The following is a 21,648-nucleotide window of genomic DNA, read 5'->3' as shown; positions in this document are numbered from 1 at the left end:
GAGAGAAAGGCAGGAACATAGAGCTTCTTCTATATGTGCCCTGACTAGGATTGAACTGAAAACCTCTGTGCTTTGGAACAGTGCTTTAACCAAATAATCCATCAGCTGCAGCACTTATTTTTAAATTGACATAATAAATGAATTCATTGAATATACACTACTGAGTTTACCAATTTTTGAACTATTGGTTTTATATACTATCTGAAGAGTATATAGTTCCTGATATATTTATTTCTTATTTAGTATTTTTAATTGAATTTATTGAGGTGACATTGGTTAATAAAATTAAATAGGTTTCAGGTGTGCAATTCTATGATACATCATCTGGATATTGTATTGTGTATTCACAACCTCAAGTCATCTCCTTCCATCATCACTGATCTCTCTACTCTCTTTCTCTCTCCTGACCCCCCTTTCCCTCTGGTAATGACCATACTATTGTCTGTGTCTATGAGGGGTTTTTTCTTTGCTTAGTTTCTTCACCTTTGTGTGTGTGTGTGTATTTTTTCTGAAATTGGAAACAGGGAGGCAGTCAGACTCCCGCATGCGCCCAACCGGAATCCACCCGGCATGCCCACCAGGGAGCGATGTTCTGCCCATCTGGGGCATCGCTCTGTTGCAACTAGAGCCATTCTGGTGCCTGAGGCAGAGGCCATAGAGCCATCCTCAGCGCCCAGGCCAACTTTGCTCCAATGGAGCCTTGGCTGCGGGAGGGAAAGAGAGAGACAGAGAGGAAGGAGAGGGGGAGGGGTGTAGAAGCAGATGGGCACTTCTCCTGTGTGCCCTGGCTGGGAATCCAACCTGGGACTTCTGCATGCCAGGCTGATGCTCTACCACTGAGCCAACTGGCCAGGGCCAGTTTCTTCACCTTTTTTACTCTGCTCCCAACCCCCTTCCCCTCTGACAGCTGTCTGTTCTCTGTAGTCATGAGTCTTTTTCTAGTTTGTTTGTTAAATTATTATGTTCATTAGATTCCACATTAAGTGAAATAATATGCTATCTGTCTTTCTTTGACTGTCTTATTTCACTTAGTATAATATTTTCCAGGTATACCCATGCTGTCACAAAAGGTAAGATTTCCTTCTTTGTTATGGCTGAATAATATTCCAATGTGTAAATACACCACATATTTTTTTATCCAATCACCTACTAATGAGCACTTGAGCTACTCTCAAATCTTGGCTAGTGTAAATAACACTATAAGGAACATAGAGGTTCATATATTCTTTCAAAATAAATTTCTGGCTTTCTTTGAATATATTCCCAGAAGTGTAGTTGCTGGGTCATAAGGCAGTTCCACTTTTAATTTCTGAAATAACTTTATACTGCTTTCCACAGTGTCTGGATCAATCTGCAATCCCATCAACAGTGCATGAAGGTTCCCTTTTCTCTACATCCTCACCAACACTTGTTGTTTGTTGATTCATTGATGATAGCCATTCTGACAGGCACAAGGTGATATCCAGTTCTTGGTGTCTTCAAAAAAGATTTCAATGCACTAAACATCTCATGCAAAGAAAAAATGTAGGTCTGGAAGGGAGGGCATTTAATCCTATCCTGTGCTCTTTGAAGAGTCTTCCCAGGAAACAGAAATCTTTATTTATTTACTTATTTATTTTTGAATAAATTTGATGTGTAACATGGTAAGTTTAATGCATACAGTGTTACTTTGATATATTTTATATTGTAATATGATATCTGATGTATCAATATTTATTACATTAATGATTATAGTATAATATTATCTTTATTATATGCGGCTTAAGTGTCTGTCGCCGATAGCTTATTGGTTGCTTGAGTAACTGTACTAGCCAATGGGGTGAAGTTGCCACGGCTTAACGCAAATTGAGTGGGTCAGGGGGAAGGTGAACATTTGTTTGCATTAGCAATTATCTGCTTTTGAAACAATTTAAGGCTGAACACAAATTGAGCGTATCAGGGGGAAGGTGAACATTTGTTTGCATTGGCAATCATCTGTTTTACATAAAAACTACATCTTAACGTAATTTCTTTTAAGAACGCCTCCTAAAAAATACAGCACTGAAGAGGAGAGAAAAGAAGCTAAAGCTGCACAAAAACAGCTTTCTCAACAAAAAGAAACCGCTGAGCAGAGAAAGACAAGGCTTGCTTCAGTCACAGAGCAAATGTGTCTTTCTCGGTAAAATGAGACTGATGAGCATAGAGAAACAAGGCTTGCCTCAGATGCAAGACAAAAAAGCCTGTCTAGACAAAATGAGTCCCTTGAACAAAGGCAGGAGAGAAATGCAAAAAAAACGACAGAGGAATGCTGACCGAAACGTAAAAAGGATTAAAACAGTTTCAAACAGAGAAACTTTAATTTTTGATCATTCCTCTGGTGACATGAATATTAAATGTGAACACTGTCAGTCCTTAAACTTCAAGTTAGAAACTAATCGATTTGACCATGGCAAGAAAGGATTTTCTCAATGTTGCAAGTACGGAAACACTGTAGTTCCACTAATTGAGAATTATCCACCACTCTTGAATAAATTATTGACTAATCATCATTATTACTTAAATCACTTTTATTTATTGAGCTATCAGTGGTTCTTAAGAAATGTACTGCCAGTGGTTTCCTTCATTGCACTCTACTTTAAGCAATTAAGCAAGTAGAAGGGGGAAATCCCATGAGGCACTAAGCAAAGGGGCGTCCTCGCTGCCTGCCCTGGATAATTTAGTTTGAATTAGCAGACACCTTTGCACAAATCATTTTAATTACAATTTATAATACCTAGAACAGCGGTCATTTCGTATGACCGCCGGGCTTTCTAGTTATCTATATTCATTATACTATGTATTAGATGTCTATAGCTTTTTTTGTTATTCATTACAAGTTTATTCCCTTAAACACTATCACTTATCCAATCCTTTATTCCCCAGTAATCACCATTTTACTCTGCTTTTTACAGGTTTAGTTTCACACATAAGTGATATCATACAGTACTTGTCTTTTTCTGTTTGATTTATTTTACTTAGCATAATGTGTTCAAGATCTCATGTTTTTACAAATAGGAGATATATTTCTTTATTATAGGTGAACAATATTTCATTGTGTATATGTGCCACATTTTTTTATTCATTCATCCATTTTGAAGCATTTGGGTTATATCCATATCTTGGCTATTGTGAAAAATGCTACAATAAATAGGGAAGTACATATATCTCTTTTAAACCCTGTTTTTATTCCTGAATGCCTTGCTACTCTGAGCTACAACTATTTTAAGAAACTTGGAATTGAGGGGGAGGTTATCCTAATGAATCAAATTACAACCCATCTGAGCAGAGCCCTCACTTCTCAGGCAGTCCTGGTGTCTCCAGCTGATGATTTGTCTTTTTCTGAAGGAGGGTGAGAAACAAAACTACCACTGAGATAAGATAACTGAGAAGAAAACAAACAAATCAATACTTCAAAGCAGCTCTGCTAGAAAAGCCAAACCCAACAGTGGATTACAAAAAACAGCTGATGCCAACCCAAGAAGACCTAAAATTAACACAACTGAAAATTAGAGGCAGACAACACCAAGCCTAGACTCAACCAGCCCTACAAACAACATACCCAAACACACAGACATAATGAAAAGACAGAGAAGTGCAATTCAAATAAGAACACAAAAGAAACCTCCAGAAAAGAACTGAGTGATATGGAAATAATCAAACTGCCAGATGCAGAGTTTAAAATAATGATTGTAAGGATGCTTAAGGATCTTAGAACAACAATGATGGTCATTATGAACACCTAAATAAAGAGATAGCAAGTATAAAAAAGGACATTGAAATATTAAAAAAGAATCAGTTGAAGGTAATAAATAAAATATCAGAAATGAAAATCATAATGGAAGGAATTGAAAGCAGGATGGATGAAGCTGAGGATCGAATCAGTAAGTTGGAGGACAAGATGAATGAAGGCATGGAAGCAGAGCAAAAAAAGAAAAGAGATTAAAAAAGTCTGAAGAAACTCTAAAAAAGATCTGTGCCAACATGAAGAGAAATAACATCTGTATCATAGGGGTTCCTGAAGAAGAAGAGAAAGAACAAGGAATAGAAACTTTATTCAATCAAATCATATATGAAAACTTCCCTAAATTAATGCAGAAGAAACTCTCACAAGTTCAAGAAGAACAGAGAACTCCATTAAAGAGAAGCCCAAAGAAACCTATACCAAGACACATCATAATTAAAATACCAAAGCTAAGTGATAAAGAGAAAATATTAAAAGCTGCTAGAGAAAAAAAGGCTACAAAGGAGCCCCCATAAGGATGTCACCAACTTCAACTTCTCAACAGAAACACTTGAGACCAGAAGAGAATGGCAAGAAATATTCAAAGTAATGCAGAACAAGAGCCTACAACCAAGACTACTTTATCCAGCAAGGCTATCATTTAAAATTGAAGGAGAAATAAAAAGGTTCCCAGACAAAAAAAAAAAAAAAAACCTCAAGGAATTTATTACAACCAAACCAATGCTGCAGGAAATGTTAAGGGGCTTGTTGTAAAGAAGTCAAAGAGGGAAAAGAACGTAGCAAAAGAGGAATACAGCTGTAAAGAATAAAATGGCAATAAACAACTACATATCAATAATAACCTTAAATGTAAATGGATTAAATGATCCAATCAAAAGACATAGGATAGCTGCATGGATAAAAAACAGGACCCATATATATGCTGTCTATAAGAGACACACCTTAAAACAAAAGATGCATATAGACTGAAGGTAAAAGGATGGAAAAAAATATTTCATGCAAATGGAAATGAAAAAAAAGCTGGGGTAGCAATACTTATATCAGACAAAATGGACTTTAAAACAAAGGCTATAGTAAGAGATAAAGAAGGTCACTACATAATGATAAAGGGAGCAAGCCAACAGAAAGATATAACCATCATAAATATCTATGCACCTAATATAGGAGCATCTAAATATATAAAGCAGACTTTGGTGGATATAAAGGGTGAAATCAACAGCAATATTATAATTATAGGAGATTTTAATACCCCACTAACATTACTAAATAGATCCTCAAGAAAGAAAATTAACAAAGAAACAGCAGACTTAAAGGACATACTAGATCAACTCAATTTAATAGATATCTTTAGAACCTTTCATCCTAAGGCAGCAGAATATACATTCTTTTCAAGTGCTCATGGTACATTCTCTAGGATAGACCACATGTTAGGACACAAAAGCAGTCTCAATAAATTTAAGAAGATTGAAATCATATCAAGCATTTTCTCTGATCACAATGGCATGAAACTAGAAATCAACCACAACAGAAAAACTGAAAAATACTCAAAAACATGGAAACTAAATAGCATGTTATTAAATAATGAATGGGTTAACAATGAAATCAAAGAAGAAATAAAAAAAATTCTTAGAAACAAATGATAACATACAACAACTCAAAATTTATGAGACACAGAAAAAGCAGTCCTGAGAGAGAAGTTCATAGCATTACTGGCATACCCTAAGAAGATTGAAAAAGCTCAAATAAATAACCTAACCTTTCATCTAAAAGAACTAGAAAAAAAACAGCAAGTAAGGCCCAGAGGTAATAGAAGGAAGAAAATAATAAAGATCAGAGAGGAAATAAATGACATAGAGGCTAAGTAAACAAGACAGAGGATCAATGAAACCAGGAGCTAGTTCTTACAAAGGGTAAACAAGATCAATGAACCATTAATGAGACTCACCAAGAAAAGAAGAGGACTCAAATAAATAAAATTAGAGGTGAGAGTGGAGAAATAACAACCGACACAACAAAAATACAAAATATTGTAAGAAAATACTATGAAGAACTGTATTCCAAAAAATTAAACAACCTAGGTGAAATGGACAAATTCCTTGAAACATATAATTTTCCAAAAATCAATCTAGAAGAATCAGAAAACCTAAACAGACCGATTACAACAAAAGAGATTGAAACAGTTATCAAAAAGCTCCCCAAAACAAAACCCCTGGGCCTGATGGCTTCACTGGTGAATTCTACCAAATATTCAAAGAAGAAATAACCCCTATCCTTCTCAAGCTATTTCAAAAAATTCAAGAGAAAGGAACACTCCCAAGTTCCTTCTATGAGGCGAGTATAATTTTGATTCCAAAACCAGGCAAAGACAACACAAAGAAAGAAAATTATAGGCCAATATCCCTGATGAATTTAGATGCTAAAATCCTCAACAAAATATTAGCAAACCAGATCCAGCCATACATAAAAAAAATCATATATCACAATCAAGTGGGATTTATTCTGGGGAGGCAAGGATGGTACAACATTCGTAAATCAATTAACATGATTCACCACATAAACAGAAGGATGAAGAAAAACCATATGATAATTTTAATAGATGCAGAAAAAGCATTTGATAAAATCCAGCACTCATTTTTGATCAAAACTCTTAGCAAAGTGGGAATACAGGGAATATACATCAATATGATAAAGGCCATCTATGACAAACCCACAGCCAATATCATAATTAATGGACAAATATTAAAAGCAATTCTCCTAAAATCAGGAACAAGGCAAGGGTGTCCCCTTTCACCACTCTTATTCAATATACTCCTAGAAGTTCTGGCTATAGCAATCAGACAAGAAGAGGAAATAAAAGGCATCAAAATTGGAAAAGAAGAAGTAAAGTTATCATTATTTGCAGATGATATGATATTGTATATAGAAAATCCTAGAGTCTCAGTCAAAAAACTACTAGACCTGATAAACAAATTCAGCAAGGTAGCAGGATATAAAATTAATACTCAGAAATCAGAGGCATTTTTATACACAAACAATAAACTGTCAGAAAGAGAAATTAAGGAAACAATTGCCTTCACTATTGCAACAAAAAAAAAAAAATCAAGTATCTAGGAGTAAATTTAACCAAGGAGGTTAAAGACTTGTACTCAGAAAATTATAAAACATTGATAAAAGAAATCAAGGAAGACACAAACAAGTGGAAGCATATACCATGCTCATGGTTAGGAAGAATAAACATCATTAAAATGTTTATATTACCCAAAGCAATTTATAAACTCAATGCAATACCAATTAAAATACCAATGACTTACTTCAAAGATATAGAACACATATTCCGAAAATTTATATGGAACCATAAAAGAACACAAATAGCCTCAGCAATCTTGAAAAAGAAGAATAAAGTGGGAGGCATCACACTTCCTGATATCAAGTTATACTACAAGGCCATTGTACTCAAAACAGCATGGTACTGGCATAAGAACAAGCATATAGATCAATGGAACAGAATAGAGAACCCAGAAATAAGCACACATTTTTATGGACAATTGATATTTGACAAAGGAAGTAAGAGCATACAGTGGAGTAAAGACAATCTCTTTAACAAATGGTGTTGGGAAAACTGGACAGCTACCTGCAAAAAAAATGAAACTAGACCACCAACTTACACCATTCACAAAAATAAACTCAAAGTGGTAAAGGACTTAAATGTAAATCTTGAAACCATAAGCATCCTAGAAGAAAACATAGGCAGTAAGCTCACCGACATCTATTGCTGCAATATATTTGCTGATTTATATCCACGGGCAAGTGAAATAAAAGACAGGATAAACAAATGGGACTATATCAAACTAAAAAGCTTTTGAACAGCTAAAGACAGTATGAACAGAATAAAAAGACAAACCACACAATGGGAGAACATATTCAACAATACATCTGATAAGGGGTTAATAACCAAAATTTATAAAGAACTTGTAAAATTCAACACCAGGAAGACAAACAATCCAATCAATAAATGGCACAAGAAATGAATAGACACTTCTTCAAAGAGGACATATAGATGGCCAATAGATAGATGAAAAAATGTTCAACATAGCTAATCATTAGAGAAATGCAAATTAAAACCACAATGAGATACCACCTCACACCAGTCATAATGGCGCTCATCAACAAAACAACACAGAATAAGTGCTGGCGAGGATGTGAAGAAAAGGGAACCATCCTGCACTGCTGGTGGGAATGCAGACTGGTGCAGCCATTGTGGAAAACAGTATGGAGATTCCTCAAAAAATAAGAAATGGAACTGCCCTTTGACCCAGCCATCCCACTTATAGAAATATATCCCAAGGACACCACATCACCAACTGAAAAAAAGAAATGCACCCCCATGTTTATGGCAGCATTGTTCACAATAGCAAAGATCTGGAAACAGCCCAAGTGTCCATCAGTGGATGAGTGGATTAAAAAGCTTTGGTACATATATACAATGAAATACTAAAAGGCTATGAAAAAAAGGAAATATTACCTTTTGCAACAATATGGAGGGACCTGGATACTATTATGTTGAGTGAAATAAGCCAAGCAGAGAAAGAAAAATATCATATGACCTCATTTAAGGAGTCCAAGGAATGAGAACTGAGGAACAGAATTGAGACAGAGGAGGGATCAAAAGGACCAGAGGAAAAGAGGACAGAGGGAAAGGGGATGATAGGATTGGATAAACCTGAAGGGAAGGGGGGAGGGCACTGTAGGGAGGGGGGCAAAGGAATGTTGAGGGGAATATGAGGGAAGGGGATGCATTTGGGGTGACCCTAGAATCTATGTGAACATAATTAATTAAATTTTTAAAAATATAAAAATAAATAAATAAATAAAATACCATGTAAAGAAACTAAAAACATTTTTTTAAATAAAAAATAAATAAAAACAAAATAAACCCTGTTTTCATTTCCTTTGGGTATATACCTAGAAGTGGAATTGCTGGATTATATGGTAATAATCTATTTTTAATTTTTTGAGGAAACTCCTTATTGTTTTTCTATAGTGGTTGGACCAACCTACACTCCCACCAGAAATATATAAGGGTTACCTTTTCACCACATCCTTGCAAGAACCTGTTGTTTCTTGCGTAGAGAGTTTTTTAAAGTGAGAAACAGAAAGAGAGAGAGTGAGAAAAAGGGAGACAGATTATCTTAACTTCATGACCTTAAATTAAAAGGTCCCTCTGTTTTAAGGTTTGGGAAACAGTCCCTGAACAATTTTGCCTTCTTAAACCATTTCCAAGAGGATCATAGAAAGTTCTCAGGAAGACAGAGCTTTCAGATTTGAGGAAAAGAGCCTTTATAAAGAGCCCAGAAGCTGCCTAATAAGAGACATTTACCCAGCAGAAACACAAATTCCTAGAGGCGAACTCTATACAGATGTGTCCTGCTAAATAAAACTTTGTGCCCCAAATTATGGAATATGAGAGCCAATTTCTTTTCAAACTCACTCTACTTCCTCAAGGGAGAGTCCTGGAGGTGAACTTTGATTCCAGTTCTCATTTAACAGCAATTTGACCCTGAACAGCTGCGTGTCTCATTGGATTCAGTTTCTATTTTAAAATTTTCCCACACTCCGGCATCAATCTCATTATTCTTCCTTGGAAAAAGCAGAACAAGATACCAGTAGGCTCCTTTCCAGGTCTCTGTGTCCAGATCCATGAGGATTCCTCTCCTGTGCTCCTGAGCTATGAGCTCCAGCTACTTGTGCCTCTTTACAGAGGTTTGGGTATTGATACCATGGGGTCCTTCCCCTGAGCTCCTGAAGTACAGGGGGTCCTCGGTTTATGACATGACACAGTTCCATTCCTATGACAGTGACTTAACCCGAATTTTGGTGTAAGTCAAAACACACCCTAGCCTAACACAAATAGAACACTTGTGCTTCTAACAGTCCAAATGGCATAGGTAAGCTTATTCCCTCACTCATGTTCCACGTTACTGTGTATTCTCCCATCGTGCAACCAAACTAGTTTGCCCATGTAGTCTATAAGTAGGACACTAATGACATAAGCTGAAACATTCATGTCTCAATTTTTTTTAATTTTTATGGGAGCAAGCATCATAAACTCAAAACATTGTACGTTGAGACTGTCATAACCTGAGGACCCCGTACTAGAAAGAGCAGGGCAGCTTCCTCTCATTACAGGTCTAAGTGTCAGTGCTGGGGAGATCCCCCACCAAATTCCAGGCCTTCTTAGTCTTCTCTTTGTTCCATAGACATACAGGTGAAAGTGACATTTTTTGTTATCTCTGCATTATTTTTGTGTCCCCTTTGTGTCTTTTCAGTCCCCTAATACCTGTTAACTGAGTTCCTTTGACTCCCAGTTCTAAGCACAGGTATGATTTCTGTTTTCCTTGAAAAGAGAGTCCAAATATGGCATCACAAATGCAGCTACATTAAACTATGTCTGCATTTGGTTCCTGATCAACTTGGGACTTCAGAGAAAATTTTTATTTCTAGATAGTATTTGTCGAAAACAAAAACAGATTTATTAAGCGTGATGTTAATACTTCTGAAGAAACTATACAAACGAGTTGAATTAAGAAGAGTTATTTTATACAGAATGATTGGGCTTTAAACTTTGCTTGCAGAGCTGGGGAAAACTAGAAATAGTTGACCAAAAAGTTTAGGTTACTGACACAGCAGTAAAACATGTAGTGATGACGATACTATTATATTAAAGGTTAGGAAGATCATAAGCAAAGAGTAAAAGTAAGACTACTTGGAACAATTTTATAACTATGAATAATGCCAGTTATATATGCAAGATTCAAATGATAAAATTTGATAATTTGCAAGCAATACATTTTTAAAAAATAATTCCACATTTAAAATTGAAACTGAGTCATCAGTGTCTAGGTCATTGAAAATCTTTCATCTGAAATGTAGAAATGTTAATATTATTGTGGTCATTTGAAGAAAACAGTGATAGAGAATTTTCAGTTCATGCTGTGTGTGTGTGTGTGTGCGTGTGTGTGTGACAGAGACAAAGAGGGACAAGCAGGCAGGAAGGGAGAGAAATGAGAAGTATCAATTCTTCATAGCTGCTCCTTAGTTCTCCTCAGTTGTTCATTGATTGCTTTCGCATATATGCCTTGACCAGTGGGGTCCAGCAGAGTGAATGATGCTTTCATCAAGCCAGCGACCTTTGGGCTCAAACCAGCAATCGTGGGGTCATGTCTATGATCCCATGCTCAAGCCAGGGACCTCGCACTCAAGCTGGTGAGCTTGTGCTCAAGCCAGAGACCTTCAGGGCTTCAAACCTGGGTCCTCTGCATTCCAGTCCAATGCTCTATCTACTGCACCACTGTCTGGTCAGGCTTAGCTCATATTTTAAACTGAACTAATATTTTGGGATGCTTTCAAGCCCAAACATGAGTCTCAACATTTTAACCTCTCTGAATGGCATTTAACTCATCTATACAGTGACCAGTACTAGAAAATCCCATTTCTGGTCTAAAATCTAATCTGTTTAAAATTCAAAATATTTCCAAGTGTTTGAAACTGGAACTCATTACTTTTTTGCTACACTGGGATGGAGAACTTTCAGCACAGTCCTGTGTATTTGGTCTTCACACTATAGGTGATGGGGTTCATCATTGGGGGTATCAGCAGGTAGGCAGTAGCAATCAGAGTATGTACATAGGGTGGAGCTCATTTTCCAAATCTGCAGACAAAGGACAGACAGATCAATGGGACATAGAATACAGCAATGGCCCCTTTAAATGCTCAAAACCCAGTAAAGAAGCAAGCATAAAACTCAGTGCTTATAAAAGGGGATGTTTATGAGAAAGGCACAGAGGCGTGTATGCATCCTGCAGGAAGGTCAGGCCCAGCTCTGTTGGAACACAAAGGTGCACAGAGCATAGAAAGAACAGAGGTGACTAAAACGTATTCAGTGGACCTGGAACCCTGAGTTTAAGTGGGGGAGCAAGTAATGAACCTAAACAGGGAGGCAGGACCCACATCAGGGAAGTCCTGGTATTCTGAAGCATTTGAATCTAAATAGCTTAATACAAATAGCTCAGCTAAGAATTTAATCTTTCTCCTTTCTTAGAGAAACCAATTACTATGCCTCCTTTTGAATTAACTATGGAAGTTGTGCACCTTTTTGAGGCTTCAAATTATGTTGCAGTTCCCTGCTTGGTATCAACCTGAATTATAGTAATAATATCAAATTTTTCTTCTAACTTATAGTACAATATATCTATTACACAGAACTACTGATTTAGGACATATTATCAAACAGAATTTTAGTGTTCTCAAGAAATTTGAGCCTGACCAGGCAGTAGTGCAGTGGATAGAGCATCAGACTGGGATGTGGAGGACCCAGGTTTGAGACCCCAAGGTATCCAACTTGAGTGCGGGTTCATCTGGATTGAGCGAGGTTCACCAGCTTGAGCCCAAGGTCGCTGGCTGGAGCAAGGGATCACTCAGTCTGCTGTAGCCCCCGGTCAAGACACATATGAAAAATCAATCAATGAACAACTAAGGAGCAGCAACAAAGAATTGATGTTTCTCATCTCTCTTCCTTCCTGTCTGTCTGTCCCTATCTGTCCCTCTCTCTGACTCTCTCTGTCTCTGCCACAAAAAAAAGAAATCAGAGAAAGAAGGCACTCCATCACTCACTTTTCCAAATTCTATATCAGATTAACCAGGTTTATTATCAGTATTGACTCAGCCTTGATTAAGCATTGTTTCAAAAGGTTTATAAAAAAAATTTATGAAAATGTATGAACCTCTGTCAACTGATTTTTCTTTTTTGTAATGCAAGTGCCTGAATTAAACTTTTATTGCCAAGGCATCCACTTCAAAAATGGTCATCTCAGGAAAATGTACATACACACATACACATACACAGTTGCTAACCACAAGGCTAGATAAAGGACCAGGTTTTCCCCACTAAAGAGACCTAAAGGACTTTTTTTGAATTAGGAAAGTATTTTTTTCTATTTACATTTACTCTTGTTTATTGTACTTATTTATGTTCCTCAGCCATGAATAATCTATTTTGGAGAAATAATAATCATTACCAATTAACTGTAAGAATTGCTGAAGCCTAGACTTCCCTACTGATCTAAATTATGTTAGATATCCCTTTAATAGCTACATACTCTAGAGGTGGTGAGACTATCTAGACCCCAAAGCATGACTTTGATCAACCAGGCTTGTAGACATATTTTAAACATGGCCCTATTCTGTGCCCAGTGAAATATCTGTGGAAACACCAAAAGTACACAAGACATAGTCCCTGCTCTCAAAGAATTGACTGGGTAATTAGTAAATTACTAGTTCACCAGAATATAATGAAAGCATATATAAACATTCTTTCAAGGTATGGTTGTAACTCACACTGATGGATGATAAAATATGAGTTAAAGGAGCCTATGTAAAGATATGGTATGCTAAAATTGTCCTAAGTTAGCTTAAAAAGAAATATTTTGAGCATAGCCTTACGAATTTGCTTGGTCTTTACACTGTAGATTATGGGATTCATTACAGGAGGGAGAAGCAGATAAACATTGGCAATGAGAGTGTGCACAAGAGGAGAGGCATGCTTCCCAAATCTATGCACCAGCGACAGGCTGATCATGGGAATGTAGAAAATGGCAACAGCACTTATGTGTGAGACACAGGTTCCAAAGGCCTTTTTCCGCTCCTCTGGGGAGGCAATGCTGAGCACAGAGTGAATGATCAGAACATAAGAAAGGAGGATCAAGATGGAATCCAGGCCAGCTGTAGAGAGAACAATGACCAAGCCAAATGCACTATTGATCTTGGTGTCTGTGCATGAAAGCTTCATCACATCTGGGTGAAAACAATAGGAATGGTGCAGAACATGACTATGGCAGAAGGACAGATGCTTAAGGAGCAGGAGCAAAGGCACTAGAGGTATTGTTCCCCTAATAACTATTACAAAGCCCACTTTGATGATCCTTGAATTCGTTAAGATTGTGACATAACTCAGTGGGTAACAGATGGCAATGAAGCGGTCAAAGGCCATTGCCAGGAGAACTGAGGATTCCATGAATGTGAAACCATGGATAAAGAACATTTGGCCAATGCAGGCATCCAAGCTGATTTCTCGGGCATTATACCAGAAAATACCTAGCATCGTGACCAATGTGGAAAGGCAGAGCCCTAGGTCCGTGAATGATAGCATGGAGAGAAAATAGTACATAGGCTGATGAAGGCTTGACTCAGTGGTGATGACAAACAAGATCATGATATTCCCAGAGATGATAATGGCATAGAGACAACAGAATGGGATGGAGATCCAGGTATGGTAAGTTTCCAAACCAGGGATGCCGGTAAGAAAGAAAACTTCAGGATGGATGATGCTATGATTGAAGGATGGCATGATGAGTGAAGGAAGGAGATTTCCCTAGGAAAATAAAAACATATCCTGTAAAAATAAGGAAGAAAATATTTTTCTCTCTCCTCTACATATTATATAATTTAAGATCACTAGTGAACTCTTGTCCTGTTCTTCAATGAAAGTGCATACCCAGTTATTCTTTTTTTTTATATTTGGAATTCACCTTGGATGAACTAGGGAAAGAGACAGAGCATTGAACTGTATGAAGACACATAGGCTTTAGCAAGACTCTTATATGTTATACCTAGGCATCAGCATATTTCTATATATGTATAAAATAAGAGATTATATAGATAACGCTATCATTTTATGATTCTATGTTTCTGGGCAGATAGGATATTTCTGAGCAACCATAGAACAACACAAAAGGCAATTTATTCTGCTTTCTCACTTCTCAGTTTCCAAGGCAAAACCCTTAAGAGAACACCAAGATTTATAAGTCCTTGTGTACCCAATGAAAAGAAGATAATAAAGATAATATTAAATATTCATCAGAAAATTTAACTAGAAAAATACATCTGATTGAGCAAAAACATCTATTGGTAAAAATTAAATACTAAGAAAGAACGGATTAAATTTGTACAAATAGACCATAGTGAGTGATAGATGTTAAAATGTTTAATAGTAGCTGTGAACCTGATATTGTTTAAGAAAAATTTTCCCTGAAGACAATAACCTAAAGGAAATCTTAGCAAAAACACAAAAAAAAATCATTGGAAGTTCTCAAATATCAATTGGAGAAGATATCTAAAAGTTTCTTGATGTTCCATTTTTGTCAAAGGACATTGAACATATATTGGGGCAAGGAGTTCCTTAAGAATCCCATTGATGGTATATACCCAGTAGAGGGATTGCTAGGTCATATGGTAGTTCTATTTTTAGTTTTTTGAAGAACCATCATACTTTCTTCCATAATAGTTGTATTACTTTACATTCCCACCAACATTGGATGAGGGTTCCTTTTTCTCCACAGCCTCTCCAACACTTTCTATTACCTATCTTGTGGATAATAGCTAACCTAACAGGTGTGAGGTGGTATCTCATTGTAGTTTTTATTTGCATTTCTCTAATAACTAATGAATATGAGCATCTTTTCATATATCTGTTGGCCATTTGTATTTCTTCCTGGGAGAAGTGTCTGCTCATGTCCTCTTCCCATTTTTTATTGGACTGTTTGTCTATATACCTCCAAAACTCAAAAACATTGGTACATAAAGACACATGCAGCCCCATGTTCATTGCAGCATTGTTCACAGTGGCCAAGATATGGAAACATCCAAAAAGCCCTTCAATAGATGACTGGATAACAAAGATATGGTACATATATACTATGGAATACTACTCAGTCATAAGAAATGATGACATCGGATTATTTACAACAACATAGATGGATCTTGATAACATTATACAGAGTGAAATAAGTAAATCAGAAAAAACTAAGAACTGCATGATTCCATACATAGGTGGGACATAAAAATGAGACTAAGAGACATGGACAAGAGTGTGGTGGTTACGGGGAAGGGGGCGGGGGAAGGAGGAGAGTAAGGGAGAGGGGGAGGGGAGAGGCACAAAGAAAACCAGATAGAAGGTGATGGAAGACAATTTGACTTTGGGTGATGGGTATGCAACATAATTAAATGTCAAAATAACCTGGAGATGTTTTCTCTGAACATATGTACCCTGATTTATTAATGTCACCCCATTAAAATTAATTAAAAAGAAGAATCCCATTGATGGATTCATCTCTATTTAGATAAAGGATAATGACTTTGTTGGGAGATATGGGCATGCATTCACTCAGATAAAAAAATCTATAAGATCAAAGAAGTTCCTCTATATTGATTCCTGTACTAACTTTTCTGACATCTTGTTTTTATTTACCAAAAAAAACAACAACCCTATTCTTTAATATCTGTGTTCCTAGTTCAATCATCAATGCATGCATTCTCTCAACAAATATGTATATACCTACAAAGTGGCAGTGTGTACAGTGGACAGAGTTAGAATTTGACCTAGTACTCCATGAAGGTTCCTACATGACTAGGAAAGAAAATATCTGAGTGTAGGTTAAGGTTGTAAGTCTCATATCAACCCTGAAAGAAATGAACAGGCAGTGACTTCAACTGAGTGAGAATGATTAGTTACATGAGATATGACCAAGAAGGTATTTCGCTATGTGTTTAAAGAAAGAAGAGAAAAAAATGTTCAATATAGAAAGTCTCTTGAGGACTCACTAAAAAAAATAAAATAAAGTACACACACACAATGGCTGGAAAGCTTGACTTGAGACAATGCAAAACATAAGTATATATAATCCAGGATTTTAAAGTGAGCACTTGGACATCAGTTGGAAGATAAGCTTTACTTTTTTGGCTGTGACATACAGGCAAGAACTTCTGTGACACCTTCCTGATAATAAGTCCAGAGAATTGTCAAACTGGCATCTGGACTGAAGTAACAGGAGTAGTATAAATATCTTGGAGTAATAAAGTCTGAGGGAAAGGAGGTCTGAGGAAACAGTACTGGGAAATAGCAATATTTAAGAAAAAGACTAAAGTATCTACTATCAAGACTGCAGACAGCCCTGGCCGGTTGGCTCAGTGGTAGAGCGTCGGCCTGGCGTGCGGGGACCCGGGATCGATTCCCGGCCAGGGCACATAGGAGAAGCGCCCATTTGCTTCTCCACCCCCCCCTCCTTCCTCTCTGTCTCTCTCTTCCCCTCCCGCAGCCAAGGCTCCACTGGAGCAAAGATGGCCCGGGCACTAGGGATGGCTCCTTGGCCCTGCCCCAGGCGCTAGAGTGGCTCTGGTCACGGCAGAGCGATGCCCTGGAAGGGCAGAGCATCGCCCCCTGGTGGGCAGAGCGTCGCCCCTGGTGGGCGTGCCGGGTGGATCCCAGTGGGGCGCATGCGGGAGTCTGTCTGACTGTCTCTCCCCATTTCCAGCTTCAGAAAAAAAAGAAAAAAAAAAAGACTGCAGAGGCATAGCCACTACAGTGAAATGACCCCCAGGAAAATGTAAGGACCTTGTCAGTTTTTCCCAGATCTATGTCAAGAAAAATGCCTGGCATAATCACATGTGAGAGTATCCGTTGAATAAATAAATTAATTGTGTCTAATCATAGTTATAGACCCCAGACACTTAATATTATGCACATATTGTGATTTCTTACATATGGACTCCCGCAAACTAAATGTAAAAGTCATGTAACCATGTTGGCATAAGTTAAAACAGGAAATGAAAAACTAACACTATTCTTATTAATCTGGTATTTATCCTTCATGCTAGGACTTTGTTCAAATTTATACATGGTGATAAAAAATAATTTTTATCTAGATGAAGTGTTAAGAATCTTTAAAGCATATTTTCTTTATTTTAAAGATAAGAAAATAGGCTCGTGAGGTAAGACTCTTTTCATTATAGCAAATAATGAAGAGACCCCAAGGGACAATATAAATGTCCAAGCTAGCTTTTTCTTTAATATTAATAGTGATAATGTATTAAATACTTCCTATGTGCCCAATAATTTTCTTTATTATATCTCTTTCTCAGAATCATTTTTTCCACAACTCTGCTTGATTCTCATAGAATCTTTTTCCAATTCAATTTATATAATAAAAGAAACATAGTAGGATTATTCTTATGCAGGAAACTATTAGAGAAGCTTGTAGGCAGTAACACCTTTTGCTTTTTGTTTGTTGTTTTTAATTTTTATGATTCTTAAACCACTCTTGAGTGTGTTTGCTGTAAAACTAATGAGCAAATATTGAAGAATTATTCTTGGAAAGATATATTTAAGTGTTTTTTTGCTTTCCCAAGGAAAATTCTTCAAAGTCTATGACTTAAATATTGTTGTAACCAGACCACCAAGAATATATAGGTGGCCCCAACTACAAGGCTTCATATTCATCACTAACACAGCAACATGCACTGGCTATTATTAGCTACTCTGAACAGATGAGAAAATTGAGGCTAACATTAGAAAACCAAGGCTCAGGGGAATCATGTTACTTCTTTCTAACTTCAAACCACATGCTTTGTCACTTTTTGTTTGAAAAGAACTTTAACTTTTTTAAAAATGTGGAATGAACACATGTTCATGACTTCATGACTGCAGTCTGTATTTTAAGGACTATTTTGAACAATACAGAAATTGTTTGTAAATTGATATAACATATTAATATATTATATATAATATGTAAATGTATTGAATGTATACTACTAAGGTTGCCAATTTCCTCTAAACTGTTGGTTTTATCAACTGTCAAAAGATTATACAGTCCCTGATGTATTCAGAAAAGACTTCAATGTACTAACATACTGACCTTATGTAAAGAAGAACTCTTGGGTCTGGAAACAGAGTTCATTTGATCCTGCCCCCTGTTCTTTGAAGAAGCATCTTAGTAGCAGAGAATCTTTAAAGACAGAGAGAAAGGTTGGAGAAACAGTCTTGCCCTCTTCAACTATCTCCAAAGAAATTCTCTCTTGCCAGGAGAACTCATGGGGAGTTCCCAGGGCTGGAGAACTATCAGATTTGAGAAAGTAAGCCTTTATAAGGAGGCCAGAAGCTGCCTGGTAAGAAACATTTACCCAGAGGAAGCACAAATTCCTGGGAGAGAACCCTATACAGCTGTGTCCTGTTAATCTTTTATGCCCTAACAACAAAAGGCAACATCTTTTCAGTCTAATTTCACTCTTATTTCCCCAAAGGAGAGTCCTGGAAATGAACTACAATGCCAATTCTCATTCAAGAGCAGTTTGAATTTTGAACAACTCTAAATCAAAGCTTTGTATAGTGCAAAAGTAAGAGATAAGTGGTATTAATGAATCTCCCATGAGTTTACTCCCAAGGCATTTGCCAGTAGCAAATCATAGGACATAGAACCCAGATAGCAAAGGAGCTTTGGAATAATTTTATTCACTGAAGCTAGTGCAGTACTGTGTGGTTCAGAGCCCCAGACCTTTCCTGGGCATTCTGAATACCCTGGGAGTTGTTACTAAGTTGTTCACAGGCATAGGAAATGATAACTTAAAAGACAGGGAGAAGCCTGACCAGGCGGTGGTGCAGTGGATAGAGTGTCAGACTGGGATGCTGAAGACCCAGGTTCGAGACCCCAAGGTCGCCAGTTTGAGTGCAGGCTCATCTGGTTTGAGCAAAAACTTCACCAGCTTGGACCCAAGGTCACTGACTTGAGCAAGGGGTTACTCCATCTGCTGAAGGCCCGCGGTCAAGGCACATATGAGAAAGCAATCAATGAACAACTAAGGTGTTGCAACGAAAAACTGATGATTGATGCTTCTCATCTCTCTCCGTTCCTGTCTGTCTGTCCCTATCTATCCCTCTCTCTGACTCTCTCTCTCTGTCTCTGTAAATAAAAAAAAAGGGAGAAGCATATAAAAATATATTTCACATTATATGTCAAAACAATGAGATATCACTACACACCTGTTAGAATGGCCAAAATCCAGAACACAGACAACACCAAATGCTGGTGAGGATATGGAACAACAGGAACTTCCATTCATTGCTGGTGGAAATGCAAAATTGTACAGCCACTTTGGAAGACAGTTTGGTGGTTACTTCCAAAACTAAACATACCTTTACAGTACAATTCAGCAATTTACTTTTTAGTATATACCCAAATGAGTTGAAAACTTATGTCTACACAAAAATTGTTCATGGATGTTTATAGCAGCTTTATTCTTAATTGCCAAAACTTGAAAGCAAGCAATATATCTTTCAGTATGTTAATGGATAAATAAACCATTATACATCCTGACAATGAAATACTTCCTGTGCTATAAAAAAATTAGCTACCAGCCATGAAAATACAAGAAGAAAGCCTAAATGTCTGTTGCTAAGTAAAAGAAGCCAGTCAACAAGGGCAAAATACCATATAATTCCAACTATATAACATTTTGAAAAAGGCAATACAATGGAGACAGTAAAAATATCAGTGGTTGCTAAGGTCTGGGCAAGGTAGGAATTAACAGAAGGAGCACTGAGGGTTTTTAAAGCAGTGAAAGCACTGTATGATACTATAATGATAGATATATGTCATTATACATTTCTCCATATAATGTAATACACAATACCAAGAGTGAACCCTAATATAAACTATGCACTTTGAGTGATGATGATGATTTAAATGTATGTTTATCAGTTGTAACAAATGAACTGCTTCAATGGAGGATGTTGACAATGGGGAAGGCTATTTATGTGTGGGGGCAGACAATATGTGGTCAATCTGTGTACCTGCCATTCAATTTTCTGTGAACCTAAAATGTCTCTAAAATTAAGTTTATTTAAAAAAGGGGGAGGAATAATGGCAGAAGACTACAAAACTTTGAGAGTCTTCTGTGTGTCCATTGCAAGCTCAACAAAGCATTAGGCTGGCCTAATGCTAAAACTAATACACCTTTTTCCAGTGGTACAGATATTAATCATGTTTGACAGACAGTCTCTACTAAAACTACAGAAACTCATAAATGGCTTTTAGCTTTTGTGTATTAATATACCCTTTGACAGTTAGTGGTGAACCGAGAAGGTTGTTAAATTTTAAGAATAATAACTAATTAAAGATACTTCTTGGCATAAAAAACTGTGCCAAAAATTTACATCACCTTGCAAAGCTCTGCTGTACTAACAGGGGGGTGGGATGAGGTAGCCATTTACACCAGCATTGCTCCAGAGCAGATACCTTAATTTTCTTGTTTAAATTCTTTGTCTTCTGTTACAAGATTCTAGTTCCCTGAGAAAGTCTGGAAAGGTACATTCCTTTTCATAAATTCATCAAAATCCTGATAAAGATCCTGGCCAAGTAGCTTAGTTTGTTAGAGTGTCATTCTAATATGCAAGGTTGCAAGTTCAACCTCTTGTCAGGGCACATACAAGAATCAACCAATGAATGCATAAATAAGTAGAACAACCAACTGATGTTTCTCTCTCTCTCTTTCCTTTCCTCTCTCACTAAAATCAATCAATAAATTTTTTAAATGTGAAACATGCATGCCATTTCAAAAAAATGTTGCTAAAAAAAACTTGATAAAATATGCTATCATTTTTAGGTAGTTTCTAAACAAATACAAACATAGTCTTCCCCCAGAAAGCACTTCAACAAATGGGTGAAACATTTTCACACGCCTGAGATAAGTTTGCCATGATATGTATGAGTCTCAGTGGGAAAAATGCACAATTCAAAAAGAAGTTTCCAAGATACAAAAGCATAAGGAGATGTCCAGGCTTTTACAGAGATATAAATGTGAAAATCTTGCTGCTCAGGCTAAGGATTCTATTCTGAATAGCGCTGGTCCATGAGCAGGGCTGCAGGGGAGGAGACAGTTAACAGAACTTCAGGCTCTTTTCCGGAGCAAACCCACAGGATTTAAGTCATTCACCAGTCCAGGCTTAATACTTAGTGAATACACAAACAAAAAGCATAATGAGCAATGCTCATTCTGACTGGTAG

At 36.9% G+C, this 21,648-nt stretch overlaps 1 protein-coding gene across 1 annotated transcript; it reads right to left on the bottom strand.

Annotated features, from left to right (window-relative positions):
* Positions 1 to 13,217: 13,217 nt before the first annotated feature.
* On the bottom strand, positions 13,218 to 18,546 carry LOC136320586 (olfactory receptor 51F1-like). Its single transcript, XM_066253743.1, has 2 exons — positions 18,505 to 18,546; positions 13,218 to 14,186 (listed from the first exon to the last, which is right to left on the bottom strand). Exons 1-2 carry the CDS (start codon positions 18,544 to 18,546, stop codon positions 13,218 to 13,220), a joined length of 1,011 nt encoding a protein of 336 aa, XP_066109840.1.
* Between the last annotated feature and the right edge of the window lie 3,102 nt (positions 18,547 to 21,648).

This window comes from Saccopteryx bilineata, chromosome 1, assembly GCF_036850765.1.
Source record: "Saccopteryx bilineata isolate mSacBil1 chromosome 1, mSacBil1_pri_phased_curated, whole genome shotgun sequence".
NCBI lineage: Eukaryota > Metazoa > Chordata > Mammalia > Chiroptera > Emballonuridae > Saccopteryx > Saccopteryx bilineata.
The sequence above is the reverse complement of the archived record's forward strand: the minus strand, read 5'-3'. Positions and strand labels throughout refer to the sequence as shown.

Coding starts and splice junctions, on each gene's coding strand:
- LOC136320586 (XM_066253743.1), bottom strand. CDS start 18,546: ATGAACTCTGTTTCCAGACCCAAGAGTTCTTCTTTACATAAG. Junction 14,187..18,504: donor AGAGTTCTTCTTTACATAAG/GTCAGTATGTTA, acceptor TTATTTTCCTAG/GGAAATCTCCTTCCTTCACT.